The 19,156-nt window shown below is 42.3% G+C and overlaps 1 protein-coding gene and 1 long non-coding RNA gene across 4 annotated transcripts in view; both read left to right on the forward strand.

The window, feature by feature from the left end:
- The window catches only part of SNX9 (sorting nexin 9), a 125,966-nt gene that overhangs the window by 43,522 nt on the left and 63,288 nt on the right, over nt 1-19,156 (forward strand). For all 3 annotated transcript variants that reach the window (XM_045500152.1, XM_045500150.1, XM_045500151.1), the window contains exons 2-4: nt 14,346-14,432; nt 16,914-16,988; nt 18,254-18,379. In XM_045500152.1, coding sequence (XP_045356108.1) covers nt 14,346-14,432; nt 16,914-16,988; nt 18,254-18,379 — 288 coding nt within the window. The remainder of the gene's footprint in view (nt 1-14,345; nt 14,433-16,913; nt 16,989-18,253; nt 18,380-19,156) is intronic.
- Nucleotides 163-7,639, forward strand: LOC123609225. The gene is made up of 2 exons (XR_006717684.1): nt 163-5,324; nt 5,361-7,639. It is a non-coding gene; the product is annotated as an uncharacterized LOC123609225 (long non-coding RNA).

Consider the following 19,156-nt stretch of genomic DNA (forward strand, 5'->3'; position numbering starts at 1 on the left):
TTTACAGATTAATTTTAGCAATATCATCCAGAGGTAGAGAAGACACAGACACACACAAAAATACACAGGCAAGATGTAAACAAAATCTTAATTTTGTTTCTTTTTTTTTTCCTAATGTTTCTTTATTTTTGAGAGACAGACAGAGTGTGAGTAGGGAAGGGGCAGAGAGAGAGGGAGACACACAATTCAGAGCAGGCTCCAGGCTCTGAACTGTCAGCACAGAGCCCGACGCGGGGCTCGAACCCACGAATCGTGAGATCATGACCTGGGCCGAAGTCGGATGCCCAACCGACTGAGCCACCCAGGCACCCCTTAATTTTGTTTCTACTAATATTTGTGGAGAGGACGTTACAGGCCCAATTTAAGATACTTCTCTCTTTTTTTCTTCAGTTTCAGGAGATTGTGGGCTGTGTTTACATTTCAAAGACATGAGATTATTAATTTCAAGGGACAGAGAATTTCAAAAGTATTTTTTTAAAGAGTTTCAAGGTGATTGTCATTTAAAATTTATTTTTTGGGGGGGCCTGGGTGGCTCAGTCAGTTGAGTGTCCAACTCTTGATTTTGGCTCAGGTCACGATCCCAGGGTCGTGGGATCAAGCCCCGTGTTGGGTCCACTCTGAGCACAGAGCCTGCTTGAGATTCTCTTTCTGTCCCTCTGCCCCTCTCCCTGACTGCCCCTTGAATAAAAGAGAAAAAAAATTTTTTTAAGTAAAATTTACCTTTTTAAGGTACAGAATTTAGTTCCAATATCCTGATCTTTTATAATACGTACACACATTTTGAGAGGAATAGGTAAGGTTTGGAGATTGGTAAAGATAGGTGAACTTTCACTTGTTTCTAGAGTTGTAGTTCTGGTTTTAGAGAGATTTGTAAAATAAAGGCAGTTATTCCTATTCCCCAAACACCTGGATTAGAGCCTGAGTATCAAGAGATTGACTCACATTTTTAACTATCAGGGAGAACTTTAACTAAAATGGGAACCAAGAGATTTCTGCCTTTGTAAAGTATGTATGAAGCATTTCAACAAGCATTTTTCTGGATACCAAATTTACCCTTGGCTTCTGTTAGTCCCTAAACATTGGCCTTTTGCAGTGTCATTTGTATAAGGGCCTAGGAGAAATTTTGGTCATCTATTTCCTCAGTGAAGGGAAAGTTGTGAATATAGTCAAATAGCCTTTCTGATTACTTTCTGAATTCAGTGGGGTCATTTGAAAGTAGAGGTAAAAGGTACTTCATAATTTAAAAGATCCGACGCTGTTCAGAGGATGCAAATTCTTTTGCAGGGGGTTGTCTAGGATACACCTGCAAAGGACATAGTACAGGAATGCCTACTCTTCAGTAAACCCTGATCACAGAGCCCTGGAAAGTAGGAGCAAAGCAATCCTTATTGCCAGTCTCATGTGCTTTTGCTGAGATTTTCTGGCTTTCAGCTTTTACATGAGCAACCTTAGAGCCTAGAGATTAGGCCAGAGTGATCTCTGTAAATCTTGTAGGGAAAGGGAAGTTAAAACAGGCAGGTGAGCCTGGAATTTACTTTGGATTGTGGATATTTATTTTTAAATCTTAAGGCTAATTTCTGTTCTTTTATCTGGTCAAGGGAGTCCCTGAGGCTAGCCATTACTTAATAAGACAATTGAGAGCTTTTTTTTTTTTTTTAAATCTAAATATAGCCTATTTAAAGGATCCATTGTCTGGCCATTGGTGAGTTGGATCTATTAATAGCAACTCAAACCAATACGCCTTTTAGTGGTTTAACCAAAGATGCAAGAGGCATCCAGAGGGCATAAATGATGTAGCTCCCATGGTCCAAAAGTTTACTCCTAAAATTAGCCTAGGAAAGCCAAAGGCACAGGCGGCAATAAGGGTGGTGTGGTGAAAATGCCGTGTTCAGTCTCCCGCAAGAATATGCGATGCCTCCAGTCCCAGATCCGCTAATCGAACGCCAAGCAGGTGCTCCTGGAATGGGACTTTCCAGCGCTAATCAAGCAATGAAGGCTGAGATGACACAGGTTCCTCTGGACTGGAACCTCTCATGACAGATACCCCTGAGAGCTGGCACAGCTGGACAGAGAGAAAGAGGCTTGGATCCCCAGCCTATTCAGCTGGCCACCAAGTGCACCCTCTGGATGGTGGAAACCAAAGAGAATATTCCCATTGGTCATAAAGCCAAGCTCCTAGGACATAGAACAAGATAAAAGGAAAAATCTAACAGCTTTGTCTAAGCCTTAGGTTTCCTTAAGCCACACTAATAACTAAGAGGGATGTGCTGTTGGTTTGGACACTGTTGTTTTAGAGTGTGCCTCATTGCAGGTGGCAGGTGACCTAGTGTCTGTCTACCCTGTTCTGTGACCAGTTGGTCCTATCATAGGAGTCTTCCTGAGGGTCTAGCAGCTTTTAAGTGCTTGGCCCATGCCCACCAATTTTGTGGCTTTGGCTTCCGAGATGGCCTTTAGCAACAGATGACAGACAAAAGGCACAGCCGAAGGAAAACAAAGACCATCTCTGGGAGGAAATGGATGAGTAACCAATGTGTACTCTACCAAATTTAACCAAAGAGTTGCTAAGCCCAAGGAACTAGTTCTACAAACCTTTTCTCCTGCTAATCTCAATTTAGAAAGCGAGTAAAGGACTCTTACCAGTGTTGCCCCATCCACTCTGCAGGGGGAGATTCCGGGAAGCTGATGTGGTGGGAAATCTCACTTTCTGTGGCTGCTTGTCAGTTGTCCTGGGATCTGTCAGCCTCAGCAGTGTGCTGGGGAATGGTGGCCAGCGAGTTAAAGCATCTTGCCACCTACACCGACAGTCAGATAGGAATTCTTCCTGCCCTTCTGGCCGGACTGAGAATCTAATTAACATGAGACCGCTTAACAGGAGAAAAATCCAATTTAATAGCATATGTATGGGGAATCTACACAGATACGGAAATTCCAGAGACCGGCAAAATGAAATATATATGTAGCTGGGGCCCAGGGGTATAAGAGCACCTGGCTCCGGGATCCCCAAACAGATGAGGTTTAGCTGCTCACCCCTGACAAAATCCAAAGGCAGAGAAACGAGATGTGGTGAAACAAGGAAGGAATTGATTTCACTGAGACCACCATGGGGAGGCCAGCAGACGAGCATCTCAGACTGTCTCCAGAGTGCCAAAAGTACTTCCGGGTTTATATAAGAAAAATGTGAGGCAAAGGTGGGCTGTGAAGGTCAACTCAGTCATCAGTCAAGACCCGACATGTTGGGGCCAGTCATGTGGGGTCTTGCTGACTGAGGGCAGACCTTTTTGCTTGAGGGGGTGGTTTTGGTTCCCATGAGTTAAGAGATAAACTGGACAGAAGAACTGAATCGCTTAGAAGGTTTGAGGTCAAAGTGGAGGTCGTTGAAGTTCTCCTCAAATATGTCGTTCTGAACTAAGGAGAAGGGGGCAGGGGTCTGGGACTTCTGAGGGAAGGAATGCACTTCACAGGGCAATGAGAGGAGTAGATACCTAGTCGTTAGATGTTTGGCCTGCCTTACAGATGGGTCACTCAGATAACATTTATCTTAGTGAGGGGTGCCTGGGTGGCTCAGTCATTTGAGCATCTGACTTTTGATTTCAGCTTGGGTCATGATCCCAGGGTCGTGAGATTGAGACCTGATATCGGCCTCCATGCTGAGTGTGGAGCCTGCTTGGGATTCTCTCTCCCTCTCTCCCCTCCCCAGCTTGCATGCGCGTGCGTGCGCGCACACACACACATGCTCCCCCCCCTCAAATAAATAAAATAAGAGGACAACTCTGATAGAAAAAAATTTTTATCTCAGGAAATAACTCTTAGACCCCCACTCTAGATTTTTCTGTGCAGTTAAGGGAGAGGCAGAAGTTTCTCTTGAGCCCTCAGGGTCCCCATTGCCTTCAACTGAGAATAATCTTCATACCAGAGTGGCCCATCTTGGGGTGGCCTGCCTTCTGTCCCTACACCTTCTTTAGAAATTTCAAGAGCAACTTACCTAAAACCTGATAATTGATCCACGTCCTCTGGGAGAGTGTCTTAATGTTCGTGGCCGTCTTGGACCTCAACCCTGCCATACGTTAACAGTTTTACTAATGACACAGGTGAAGCTATGAAAAGCATGCTTATCAGGCTTTCTGATGACTCTTGGCAGGAAGCGCTAAGGGATAGTTGGATATAGTTGGATGATGGCTTCAGAATTCAGAAAACTTAGTAGGTTGGAACAGTGGCTAAATCTAACAAGATGCAATTTTACAGGATAATTTAAGATTCTCTATTTGATTCAAAATAACAACTGAACAAGCACGGGCCAGGATTTAAATGAAATTACAGATTGATATAAACTGGAAAGCATTTAAGTCTTAATCATTTAGAATAAGGACAGATGTATATATAAAGGATGTCATAATGCTCTCAGAGTTTATTAAAGTGAGTTCTGTTTTTTCTGACGATCTTGTTGGTTATGTAAAAATGAGATACAGAGAGGAGTTAAGTGGTGGAGGAGTGGGGGGCCCTAAGCTTGCCTCATCCCTCAAACACAGCTAGATAAATGTCAAATCATTTTGAACACCCAAGAAATTAATCTGAGGACTGAGGGAGCAAAACTACACAACTAGAGGTGAAAAAAACCACACTGGGGAGGGTAGGGGCTGCAGAAGGTTGGTTTGGGGGAGAAGAGAACTGTGAATGCTGCAGTGGGGAGGGAGCCCTGACCATAGAGAAAGGAGAGAGAGAAATAGTGAAAGCGTGCATAGTGAGTCCCCAAAACCATTGACTGGGAAAAGCAGAGGGGCTTCTGCCACACGTTGTCATGAGCAGCAGAGCGCAGAGTCTGAAGCTTTACAAGTCTGCACCATTGCTAGTGTCTGGCAGGTGGTGCTCCTGTGGGAAGGAGGGTGGAGACCCAGGGGTGGACAGTGTAGCCTGAGGATCCCCTGGGTCACACGGGGAGAAACAGTTCCCCTGCTTGGAGTGCATTTGGGAGTGGCGGCCTCTCTGGGGATAGAAAGAACCAGTGGCACCAGTGTGCTGCCCAGTTTCCTAGCATAGGAACAGAGACACCAGCTGAGGGCAGCACATCTTGGCACCAACTTAGTGCAGAGCTTTACCATAAACCCCCAACTGCTGCATGATCCTGTGACCGCTTTTCTGGGACAAACGGGCAAACAGCAAAAAGTGTGGCAGGACTCTCCCCCAGAGTATCAGCGTGGGTCTGTGTCACGCAGGTAAAATTTGGAGTTTGGAGTTTGGAAACCCAGCCGCATGCCTGAGATACAACACAGGAGTACTGTGCCACGCAGCAGGCAGGCAGCCTGGATGCAGGCAGGGTGAAGGCAGGGGTCTGACAAAAGCTGGGGACACAAGAAAGGTGATAGTTTGCTTCTCTGTGAGGGCTTCCTAAAAACGTGGCAGGTGTGAGCTCCCGGCTCCGGGGACGAAAGAGCAGGATGACACCATTCCTTCCCTTCCCCATCAGCGTTGACCGACTTCAGTGCCATCCAGTGGAGGCTGGAGCTGCTTACACCAACACCCCCCCCCCCCGCACCCCCGACCTCCGCCTGTGCCCTGCAGGTGCATCTCTACTAGAGCAAGTCCACCTGAGAATCAGTCCAGCAGGTCCCACCCCCAGAAGACCTGTTCAGATGCCTCACAGGCACCAAGTCTGATGATCATAGAGTGCTGCAAAGCTTCACTTCTAGGGGAATAGGATCTAGCTTCCCTTTTTTTTTTTTTTTTTTTTTGGATCTTCTTTTATAGGCAGACCAAAACACACCTAGGATCTAGCTTCCCACCACCCCCCAACCTTTTTTTTTTTTGACCTCTTAGTAATATAGCCGTTACATTCAGGAGCAGGAATACAACAGGCTTTCCTAACAATCACACCAAAAAACTGACCCAGACAAAATGACAAGATGGAGGAATTAACCCCAAAAGGAAGAACAGAAAGTCACGGTAAGGGATTTAATCAATACAGATACAAGGAAGATGTCTGAACCAGAATTTAAAACAGTAATCATACGGGTACTAGCTGGGATTTGAGAAAAGCATAGGAGACACTAAAGACTCCCACTGCAGAGATAAAAGAATTAAAAACTAGTCAGGCCGAAATAAAAAATGCTATAACCGAGATGCAAAGCTGAATGGATGCAATGACAGTGAAGATGGATGAAGCAGAGGAACGAATCCGTGATATAGAAAATAAAATTATGGAAAATAGTGAGGCTGAAAAGAAAGGGAAAGGTATTGGATCACAAATGTAGACTTAAGGAACTCCGAGACTCCTTAAGGCATAATAACATTTGTAGCATTGGAGTCCTAGAAGAAGAAGAGAAAGAAAAAGGAGCAGAAGGTTTACTTGAGTAACTATAGCTGACAACTTACCTAATCCGGGGAAGAAAACAGACATCGAAATCCAGGAAGCACAGAGGACTTCCATTAAATTCAACAATAGCCAGCCATCAACAAGACATATCATAGTCAGATTCACAAGATACACAGACAAGGAAAGAATTCTGAAAGCAGCAAAGGAAAAAAAGTCCTTAACCTACAAGGGAAAACAGATCAGGTTCACAGCAGATCTGTCCAAGGAAACTTGGCAAGCCTGCAGGGAGTGACATGATCTGTTCAATGTGCTGAATGGGAAAAATATGCAGCCAAAATACTTTATCCACCAAGGCTGTCATTCAGAATAGAAGGAGAGATAAAGAGTTTCCAAGACGAAAACTGAAGGAGTTTATGACCACTAAACTAGCCCTGCAAGAAATATTAAAGGGCCTCTTTCAATGGGGGGAAAAAAGACCAAGAGCAACAAAGACTAGAAAGGAACAGAGAACATCACCAGAAACACCAACTCTACAGGTAACACAATGGCACTAAATTTATATCTTTCAGCAATCAATGTAATGTAAATGGACTAAATGCTCCAATCAAAAGACATAGGATAAGTGGATAAAATAACAAGTCCCATCTGTATGCTGCCTACAAGAGATGCATTTTGGACCTATAGACATCTGCAAATTGAAAGGGGATAGAGAACCATGTATCATGCTAACGAACACTAAAAGAAAGCCAGAGTAGCCATACTTATATCAGACAAACTAGATTTTAAACCAAAGATTGTAATGAGAGATGAAGAAGGGTATTACATCAAAATTAAGGGGTCTATCCATCAAGAAGATCTAACAGTTGTAAATATTTATGCCCCCAACTTGAAAGTTCCCAAATATTTAAATATATAAATCAATTAATAACAAACATAAATTCATTGGTAAGTTTCAAGAGTAATAGGAGACTTTAACACCCCACTTACAACAATGGATAGATCATCTAAGCAGAAGATCAACTAGGAAACAATGGCATTGAATGACACACTGGACCAGATGGACTTAACAGATATATACAGAACATTTCATCCTAAAGCAGCAGAATACATATTCTTTTTGAGTGCATGTGAAACATTCTCCAGAATAGATCACATACTTGGTTTCAGATCAGCCCTCAACAAGTATAAAAAGACTGAGATCATACCATGCGTATTTTTAGACCACAACACTATGAAACTTGGAATAAGCCTCAAGAAAAAATTTGGAAAGACCACAAATACATGGAGATTAAAGAACATCCTTCTCAAGAATGAATGGGTTGACCAGGAGATTGTAGAAGAAATGCAAAGAAAAAAAAATACATGGAAGCAAATGAAGATGAAAATATGACAGTCCAAAACCTTTGGGATGCAGCAAAGGTGGTCCTAGGAGGGAAGTATAGGGCAGTACAGGCCTACAACAAGAAGCATGAAAAGTCTCAAATACACAACCTAACTTTACACCTTAAGGAGCTAAAAAAGGAACACAGAAATAAAGCCTGAAGCCAGGAGAAGGGAAATAATAAAGATTAGTTCAAAAAATAAACAGTCTAGAAACAAAAAACAGTAGAACAGATCAATGAAACTAAGAGCTGATTCTCTGAAAGAATTAACAAAATTGATAAGCCCTTAGCTAGATGTATCAAAAAGAAAAAAGACCCAAATAAGTGAAATCATGAACATAAGAGGAGAGATCACAACCAACACCACAAAAATACAATTATAAGAGAATATTATGAGAAATTCTATGCTAACAAACTGGGCAATCTGGAAGAAATGGACAAATTCCTAGAAACATAGAAACTACCAAAACTGAAACGGGAAAAAATAGAAAATTTAAACAGACCCATAACCAACCAAGAAATCGAATCAGTAATCAAAAATCTCGCAACAAACAAAAGTCCAGGGCCAGATGGATTCCCTCGGGAATTCTACCAGACATTTAAAGAAAAGTTAATACCTATTCTTCACAAACTGTTACAAAAAATGGAAGTCAAAGGAAAACTTCCAAACGCATTTTCTGAGGCCAGCATTACCTTGATTCCAAAACCAGACAAAGACCCCCACCAAAATAGAGAATTATGGGCTAGTATTTCTGATGAATATGGATGCAGAAATTCTCAAGATACTAGCAAATTGAATCCAACAGTACATTTAAAGAATTATTTACCACAATCAAGTGAGATTTACTCCTGGGCTACAAGCATGGGTCAGTAGTCACAAGTCAGTGTGATACACCACATTAATAAAAGAATGGATAAGAACCATGCAGTTCTCTCAATATATGCAGAAAAAGCATTTGACAAAATACAGCATTCATTCTTGATAAAAACCCTCAACAAAGTAGGTACGACTATCCAATGGAAAAAAGACAGTCTTCTTCAACAAATGGTGCTGGGAAAACTAGACCGCAACATGCGGAAGAATGAAACTGGACCAGTTTCTTATACCATACACAAAAATAAATTAAAAATGGATGAAAGATCTAAATTTGAGACTAGAAACCATCAAAATCCTAGGGAACACAGGCAACAACCTCTTTGACATAAGCCGTAGCAACTTCTTACTAGACAAATCACCAGAGGTAGGGGAAAGAAAAGCAAAAATGAACTATTGGGACTTCATCAAGATTAAAAATCTTCTGCACTATGAAGGAAACAATCAACAAAATTAAAAGTCAGCCCACTGAATAGAAGATATTTACAAATGACATAACCTGATAAAGGGCATCCAAAATCTGTAAAAAACAAACAAACAAACAAACAAACAAACTTATTAACCAAATTCAATACCCAAAAAACAAGTAACCTAGTTAAGAAATGGACAGAAGACATGAATAGACATTTTTCTAAAGACATCCAGATGACCAACAGACACATGAAAAGATGCTCAACATCACTCATAATCAGGGAAATACAAAGCAAAACCACAATGAGATACCACCTCATACTTGTCAGAAGGGCTAAAATTAACTCCAGGAAACAACAGATGCTGGTGAGGATGCGGAGCAAGGGGAACCCTCTAGCACTGTTGGTGGGAATGCAAACTGATGCAGCCAGTTGGAGGTTCCTCAAAATGTTAAAAAAAAAAAAAAAAAAAAAGAACTACCCTATGGTCTAGCAATTGCACCACTAGGTATTTCCCCAAAGGAGACAAAAATATAGATTCAAAGGGATACGTGAACCCTGATTTTATAACAGCATTATCAACAATAGCCAAACTATGGAAACAACCCTAGTGTCCATCAATTGATGAATGGATAAAAAAGATGTGGTCTATATATACAATGGAATATTATTCAGCCATCAAAAAACCCCGAAATCTTGTCATTTGCAACACTGTAGGTGGAGCTAGAGTGTATTGTGTTAAGTGAAATAAGTCAGAGAAGGACAAATATACGATTTCACTCATATGTGGGATTTAGGAAACAAAACAGATAGACATATGGGATGGGGAAAAAAGAGGGAAGAAATCATAAGAGACTCTTAATGATAGAGAATAAATAGGGTTGGTGGAAGGGAGGTAGGGTGGGGATGGGGTAAATGGATGATGGGTATTAAGGGGGGGCACTTGTGATGAGCACTGGGTGTTATATGTAAGTGATAAACCACTAAATTCTACTCCTGAAACTGGTATTACATTATGTGTTAACTAACTAGAATTTAAATGAAAATTTGGAAAAAAAAAAAAAAAACCCACAGGACATAGGGATAAGCTACGATTTCACAAAAAGTCAAATGAGTGTGCTTAAGTAAAACAAGTTTGGCATTTGGAAAGGTGAACTAGTTCTATAGAAATATCACTTACATGCAAAACTTCTGGTCTCAAGGGTGTCAAATTAATCAATCTGTCCAGCCCTTGAATTTTTTCTTTAGCTTTTACTTGAGTGTCTCTGTTTTTAAAATGAGGTAGCTGCATTGCTGAAGATGGGCTGCTTTCCCCCAAAGATTTATTTTTTTTTATTTTTTTTTTAAACGTTTATTTACTTTTGAGACAGAGAGAGATAGAGCATGAACGGGGGAGGGGCAGAGAGAGAGGGAGACACAGAATCCGAAACAGGCTCCGGTCTCCGAGCTGTCAGCACAGAGCCCGACGCGGGGCTCGAACTCACAGACCGTGAGATCATGACCTGAGCTGAAGTCGGCCGCTCAACCGACTGAGCCACCCAGGCGCCCCTCCCCCAAAGATTTAATTGTGATTTATGTGAAACCAGAGAATCAGATGCTTAAGAATGGGGGCTTGCCTTCTGCATTCTTACTGCCTTATGGACTTTTTTGCTGACAGTTTTTTGGTCATCTTGAACTGTTTAATTCTTTCTTGTTCATTTTAGGTTCTAGCGTTTTGTTTTTTGGTTTGCAAAATAGGAAATGCAGTAGTATATTTCTATCTAGTGTGGCTCTTTATTTAGAATGTCCTTTTAATAAATTCTTTGGTTTGGGATTATTGGTTTGTATCAGCTTGGATCTCTTGTTTGTGCGACAGAATCTAAACTCACATTAGCGTAGGCACACAAAAAATCCATTGGCTCTTGTGACTGAGAGGTCCACAAGCAGAAGTAGCCTCGGGCTTGTCCTTCAAGTGATCTCCTTGGGACACTCTCTCTCTGCCATTCCACTCCACCAGAGATGGACCTTCTCCATACCTCAGCTAGTTAGCCATTGGCGACATTTTCAGAGAAAATTAACCATCCATGCTCCGCAGCAGCTGTATATTTCTAGGAAAGAGTTCGAATTATTCCTGTTTGGATTATATGCTCACCAATCACTTAAAGTCAAGGCAGGAACAGTTTCCAGAAAGAAGAGATGTGAAGCAGACAGAATAATAGATGCTTACAACCTGGTCAAGAGGATTGAATATTTTTATACCTGTCTCTCTTCCCTCAAAAGGAAATCTGTGTTAAGGATGATGGATTATGCACATATCAGGTGTGTGGCAGCACATTTAGTATTCCATTGCCTGGAACGTTGAGAGCTTTGGATCTGCTAATGTTTATTTGCCTGTAGCCAGATAATGGAGCTTGTGTTTAAGGCTGCTGTCTACTATCTCTTGATCTTCGTCTGAAATACTTTCTGAATTTTTTTTTTTTTCAACGTTTATTTATTTTTGGGACAGAGAGAGACAGAGCATGAACGGGGGAGGGGCAGAGAGAGAGGGAGACACAGAATCAGAAACAGGCTCCAGGCTCTGAGCCATCAGCCCAGAGCCCGACGCGGGGCTCGAACTCACGGACCGCGAGATCGTGACCTGGCTGAAGTCGGACGCTTAACCGACTGCGCCACCCAGGCGCCCCTTGAATCATTTCTTAAAGTGTAGCCAGTACTGGGGAAAGCAGTATCAAAGACTGGAGTTTTCCGGAGTGCCTGTGTGGCCCAGTTAGTTGAGCGTCCAACTTCGGCTCAGGTCATGATCTCATGGTCTGTGAGTTCGAGCCCTGCATCGGGCTCTGTGCTGACAGCTCAGAGCCTGGAGCCTGCTTCGGGCTCTGTGTCTCCCTCTCTCTCTCTGCCTCCTTCCTAGCTCATACTCTGTCTCTGTCTCTCTCTCTCTCTAGAAAATTAAATAAACATTGATTTTTTTTAAAAAAAATGGGCTTTTTCTGTCAAAGGCGGCATGAAAGAAACATAGTGGGACTGATGGGCAGTGGGGGTGGGGGTGAGCCTCTTCAAATACTGTCAGTGGTAGAGACGGGGAAACTGGGAGGTGATGGGGGAGAGAGGGAGAAGTCAGATGGAAGCCAGATACAAGGATGGGAATAAAAAAGGAGGTAATGGGAGACAGCGCCCCAAGGCTTTGAAGACAGCACTTCCAGGCCACCTGAACTTGATAAGATCAGAGGAGTTGCTGAAATTTGTTTTCTCTTGACATGTTACGCTCATTTGGGGAGGTGCTTTTTTTTGTTGTTCTCTTTTGTGTTCTTTTGTTCTCCAAAATTTCTTCCCATTCTAATTTTTAAGAAGCATCTCTAGGTGTTTGTTTTTTAATAAGGCTTAAATCAGTGTTTATGTAAACCTGTAATGTTTGTATACATTTTTCCATGGCTAACGTTCAGTCATATTTAAATGTGTAAGGGGGTGTCCATTTTTAGTTTTTCACTTGTTTCACCAAGTCCCAAGTTTGATACACAAGTTTTGGCACACAGGAAGAGGCTTTGGTATTCTGTATTGGGGCTTAGATTTAGCCGGATTAAAAAATTGTTAGCCAAGATTCTTAAAAAAAAAGCAATAACAAAACAGCAGGTTCCACGTCTGGCTCTTGCGTGCACACCAGGGCCCTTCCCAGGAAGCCCGCAGCCCTGGGGGTTGTGTCCTGGCCCCAAGGACCCTCCTCACCCCCCTCACACATTTATGTGCACCTGCCCTCATTGCATGAGGAATTGAGATTGGGGTGACATGGTTTTTAAAAAGTACCCCCCAGTGGGACTAGAAGAATTCTATCTACTTTTGCAGCTGTATGAGAAAAAAGACATCACAGTTCCGTTGTCCTTGTAATGACTTCAGGACAGCTGTCATGCTCACAGAGTTCTCAGTGCTTGCGACCTGCCCCCTCAGCCCCCTTCCTAGCCTCTCTGGACAGAAGTCCAGGAGGATGCCATTCTGTGACTGACAGTAAACTAGCATTTGCTTCTAACATTTTGTAATGAAAAAAAAATCTCAAACATGTAGAAAAATCAAAATCCTTTTCCTTTGAACACCGTCAACCTACCATCTAGATTCTATAGATAACATTTTGCTATACCTGCTTTATTGCATTTTCATGCGTCAGTCCATCTTATTATTCTTAATGTGTTTCAAAATAAATTAGTATTTGGAGTTTTTTTTTTCTTTAACCTTTTATCATTAGATGTGAATCCTTAATCCTTGTTCTAAGGATTTCAGGCATCATTAAGCAAGTGTGGGGAGAGTTCACTGGCAAGAACAGTTCTCACCATATGGTGGGTGTTCAGTAAATATTTGTTAAGTGAGTGCAGTTCCATTAGTCCTATTTGACTAGCCCTGTGCATATACTTGAACTTGCTGCTTGGGACAGTTACTTTGAAAATAAACCCTATGTTTCCTAGGTACATGTTATCCCCAGTTTATGATGGACCTTCTTTTATGAGATAATCCATGAAAGACAAATATTTAGAATTTGAAGCGCATTAAAAATATATATTCACTAAATACTACAAAAGTATATATAAGACATGTTTTTTACATCACTGATTGTCTTGGAATATGTGCGTGGCAGAATTCCTGGGAATTCTGCACAGCTGCTCACATCAACCGAAACAGCTTTCCTTTGGTCAGTTTTCCACGAAGTTACGATTTTATTGCAGGGAACGTTTGCAAATCACAGCTGTTAGGTTACCTGGCCAGTATGCACAGCCCCGTGTAGATCACTGCATAGTAGGAAGTATCCTAGTAGAAGTATGTAAATACATCTTGCCACCCACATCTGAAATTCTGAGTTCAGTTGGCCAGGGGTACTGCATTATTAAAATTCATCCCAGTGGCTCTAGATAAAGCATAGTGAACATTTTCACTGCCAGGGAATAATCTAAACATGTATGAATCTTGTGTGTGTGTGTGTGTGTGTGTGTGTGTGTGTGTGTGTGTTCCTTCAGTCCCTGAGAGTGAGTGGGCCCAGAATGAACGATATCTCTATTTCCACTTCTCACCTCTTTAAAGAAAAGGTGTGCTTCCTACCCCTCCCCACCCCCCACCCCCGCCGATGAAACAAGTGTATTTTGAGAACACCTTGGGGGCTGATCTCTAAATGCAGCGTGGGCCACCCTTCTTCTTTCCAAAACAGAGTAGGGGCTCTCATTCTTGGTGTCCTTTTTCCTCACAATAGGGCTGATGAATCATTTTGGTGATATGTCTTCCTTTATTTCAAAATAACCACAGCCATGAAGTGTTTGTTCATTGCCAGCATGTTTACAAAGTGGACAATAAAGGTTGTTTTTTTTACTGTTAAGTTTATGTTTGTAACTTCCTCTCCTTGTCTCTATTCCCAATAGGCTCGGGTTATGTATGATTTTGCTGCTGAACCTGGAAATAACGAACTGACGGTTAATGAAGGAGAAATCATCACAATTACAAATCCGGTAAGACAACTATTAGGTTTAAACCCGATTGTCTCTTAAGGATTTAGTAAATTGATCATTCACACCGACACGATTTTTTTTTCTGGTGCTTATGAAGTATTGGTGATGAAGTAAGACTATTTTATAAACACTGATAAAAGTTAAGTCCTCTAAAGGTAGTTGGATGGGGTTCCATCAGACAGAAATGGAAAGAGACATCCCAGCCAGATCCCAGCCAGATCACAGGTACAGAGATTAGAACGTATTCAGTGTTTCTTGGAAGTCACGGCTATTGTTGGTTGACAGCCCTACGAGCCAGATGTTTGGCTGATACTACACGTGTATTCTTGAATGTGTTTTCCCCATGAACTCCATGAGCTAAGGACTTCTCATCTCTGTTTTACAAATGAGGTTAAGCAACTTGCTCAAGATCATTTTGCCTGTAAGTGGCGGGGCAAGGATTCAAAGCCACATCTGTTGAGCCTCTGAGCCTCTGCTCTTGCTCTCTGCTGGGAACACTACACGTAAACAAGGGTTCCCAAGGGTAGAGGGTACACGTAGGCCAGTAGCAGACAGGCTAAGAAAACTGGCTCTTAGCCAGATCGGATAGGACCTGTGGGCCAGGCTGTAGACCTTGGGCTTCATCTGTAAGTAGTGGATTCTTTTAAGAGCTTTGCTTGGTTTTTATTGTTGATGCTGTCGTAGGCAGGTGGCAAGATGACACCTGCACTTCAGGGAAATTAACCTAGCAGAGGTGTGTTGAACGAACTGGTGTGGCTGGAGTCTGGGGATGCGCCTTTCGGCGGTAGCGACAGAAGTTGGAAAAAGCTAGACACGGCAGGCTTTGTGGAGTCAGCCCCAGAGGACTTGGTGCCAGGTTAGATACTGGTGGGAGAAAAGAGGCAAGGATCCATAAGGTTTTTGGCTCTGACCTTTAACCTAAGAGAATGGTAGATTTATTAAAGTAAACGAGTCATGAAGAAGAGCTTCTTTGGAAAGGTTAAATGAGTTTCTTGTTGGATGTGTAGAGTTTGAAGAAAAGCGAATAATTAGCCCTTCCCTATAGCTTTGCATCATAAAAATGGAAATGCCGAGCTGGGGGTAAGAGCTGGGAATAGGCCAGCTCCCTGGACACCTCAGGGAGTAGCCCGTGAGGAAGGTTGCCAGGACAACTGAGAGGCACTGGGAAGGAAAGGGGGAGATGCTGGGGCTCCCCCAGGTGGGAGGGACCGAGGGCAGCACGGAGACCAGGCACAGAGGACAGCGAATGAGCAAGAGAATGATGGCTTCTTAATATTGGTACTGTTTTCAAAACTTGTCTTCTGTGCTTTAGATACAAAAAAGAATCACTGGGTAGGAACAGTATATGAGCTTTAGATAATACACCAGGTGTAGATAAGTAACTAGGTCCTATTTTTAATCATAGGAGAAATTAAAGATTCTTTACCCTTCTGATTTTTCTTAATGGAGAAATCATCTTGATTTCTTGGTAAAGTAGTATTGAATTTAAGTTGCTGTCATGGTTACAAATGGACAAAGTTGTGGCTTAAAGTGATTTTTGAAGAAGAATGTGTTATCTAGATTCAGGTAGTTATTAACTAAGACACAATTTATGAACTTACGACAACTCTTATAAGGTGAAAAGGTAGGTCTTTGTTGAGATAATAGATTGGAAAGTGGGAATTCTGGTATAGAGGACTTTATTATTTAATATTGTTTATCCAGAAGAGCTAAGGAACCATGGATCGGTTAGCTTTTCCTAAACAGCAGGCAATCTCAAAGCTTAGTGGCTTAATCGAAAAACCTTTTGCCGCTTTGCTCAAGACCTTATGGGTTGGCTGGATGGTTCTACTGACCTGAGATGCCTCTCTCCTGTCTTCAGTCACCTGGTGGGCAGCTCTGGGCCAAGTGCTTTAACCTGCGCTCACGCATGTGCCTGGCAATTCCCCTCCTGGTGGCTGACTTTGGTTGGGGCAACAAGGAAATCGGGCCTTTTTTTGTCATCATCTGGCAACCCAGATTATTCACACAGCAGCTCTTTTGGAAAAAGTGTGCAAAGCCCCTTGAGGCCAGACTCTGAACTCACCCCGTATTATTTCCACCTCATTCTGTTGGCCATAGAGGTCACCAAGCAGGTGACCCCCTCCAGAGGGGGTGGTATCCTTCTGCCTCTTGACAGTCGGAGCTGCGAACCATTTTTATAGTCTGCCACCAACCGATAAATAGAAAGGAATTACACAATGATGGCATTCTGTTCTGTTGAATAGGCTACTTTGCAATCTTCATTGCTTGTTTAATGTTTTCAGATTATATCATTTTCTAAAGTAAAAAAGAAGCCTTAGGAATTTAAAACTTTGAACAGTGTTAGATCGGTGGGAATAAAGAGCTTAACGTTAATTATTTTTTCCTGTATGACAGCTCCCGAAGCAAAATTTTGCAGGCAACTCCAACTGTAATCTTGGTCTTTTTTCTTTTTTCTTTTCTCTTTTTAAACGTTACTAGGATGTTGGTGGAGGATGGCTAGAAGGAAGAAACAGCAAAGGAGAACGAGGGCTTGTTCCCACAGACTATGTCGAAGTAAGAACTTATTGTCATATAGTAAAACCTGGTCTTTGTCAAACGTCTTTTTATGAATTATGGAAAGTAGCAACTTTATTTTGAATCAGAAAGTTTCCACTGTAAAAGTAATACCTGGTAATTATGTAAAATGTGAACGATACATTGAAGTAGAGCTAAGAAAAAATATTACCTATAGACCTGTGCTCCAAAGAGTGACTCCATATTTAGATTAAGTTCCTTGTAGGGAGAGCAACTTTTAATTACTCTGAATAAATGCCCCTATTTTTCCTGTGTTTATATTGTGTAATAGCTGCTGCCTATAATACTGTTTACATTACAGAGTTCATTCACAAAGTTTAAAAAGATTTTTTTTTTTTTTTTTTGAAGTAGTTCTCTTCTCTCTATGCTGGTTTCGGACATATCTCTTCAGTTCCTTCTCCCCATTTCCATAGACAGAGGGTCTTGGATGAACTAACTTCTGGGACCTATTGCCTGGTTTTAAGCTGTATTCCCATAGATGCCAAGGATAGTGTTACAGCATCTGGGAGGAGCCTCCCAGCCTGGGACACACCCACTCAGCTGACACCCCCACCCCCAGCCCACCCTGAGCCAGCCTCCTGGCGCCCCCTGCTGGTTGTCTGTAGGTCACTCAAAATTGAGTCCTGGAAACTGAGCTTGCCTTTCCACTCAGGTGACCGAAACTAAGGTGGCCTGGTGCCCTGGGAGTAAAACTGAACAAGAACAAGGTGCCTGTGGTTCCCCTCCAGCAGAGAGGAATAATGCCCTGGGAGGATGTTTACCTGGGCACTGCCTGCAGAATGGGAAGACTGTCTGTTGTTCTGATGGAGAGTTGGGGTGGGGAGTTTTGAACCCTCTGGAGAATCTGATGAAATCTGGGGCCCTTCTCTCGGAAATATGTGCACGTGCATGTACCCCAACCTCTCCTGTAGAGTTCCACAGGGTTCACGGGCCCCTGGACTCAGTCCACCTGTCTTATACTTATGTTGTGCTTTACCTCGGTGCACTGTGTATTCAGGACTCTAAAAATAGACAAGAATGAGACAAATCTAAGGATTTAAGTTAGTGCTGGCATTAATTGCATTTTCTAGAACTCTGCATACTTCTAGAAAGGGACGGTTAATACAGATGTTCTGGGGCTTGCTTACCTTTTAAAAATATAAACCCCTTTTCCATAATAGATGACAACTCTTGCTTGCCCTCAGACTCTAACTCTGAAATAACCCTAATCTATGAAAGTAACTGTGGTTCTTTCTCATATTCAGATTTTGCCCAATGATGGAAAAGACCCATTTTCTTGTGGAAATTCAGTGGCCGACCAAGCCTTCCTCGATTCTCTCTCAGCGAGTGCCGCTCCGGCCAGTTCATCAGCTGCCAACAGTAATAACCAGGTGAGTCTTCCATCATCTGGCTGGACTGAGCACAGCGCATTTGTGAGAGCTTGTGATGCCTCCGAGCCATTGCCATCCCCGGAAAGCATAAACAAAATAGCTGTTAGATGTGTGTGTGTGGCGTTTCTGTTGGGTATTAACAAAGGACTTGCCTGTTAGGCGGGCTAAACACTGTTTTTAAAGGTGATTGTAAGAGAGAATGCAGGGTGTTCATTGAGAGTTGCTTTTAAAAGTCTGGCATGATATGAACACGGACCTTGGAAGGTACAAATACCCTCTCAAGTGGGGAAAGAAAAGCAGGGTTCTGTGCTGAGGTGATCTGTGTCAAAACTCCGCTGAAACAGGAGACGATTTCTCAGACCTTGACATGGTCGTTACACTCTCAGAGCCCCCTGGTCTTGTGGACACTACGCATGTAACAGTGGCTGCAAATCCAGCACTTAGCACTCGGTATCTTGTATTGCTTCTAGAAAACTTACAATAGTGGGATGATTTGGGAAAAATACACTGAAATTCTACATTGATTTTAAGGAAAGTTTGACCAGTTCAGGTGACTCTGCCTAGTTATTGTAAAATGATTACCTTGGGCGAGTGTCAGCAAGAACAGTCAGAAGATGGACATCAAAATGTTACCCTTCCTAAATCTTTAGAAGCAACTCGGCTTCAGGGGATGTTATTTCGTGATACTCTTTAACTACAAAAAAGGTTTTGAATTATGTGAAGCCTAATAGTCGTATCGCTTTAGAATTATTTGTGTACAGAATGTTTATATTTTAA

This window comes from Leopardus geoffroyi, chromosome B2, assembly GCF_018350155.1.
Source record: "Leopardus geoffroyi isolate Oge1 chromosome B2, O.geoffroyi_Oge1_pat1.0, whole genome shotgun sequence".
NCBI lineage: Eukaryota > Metazoa > Chordata > Mammalia > Carnivora > Felidae > Leopardus > Leopardus geoffroyi.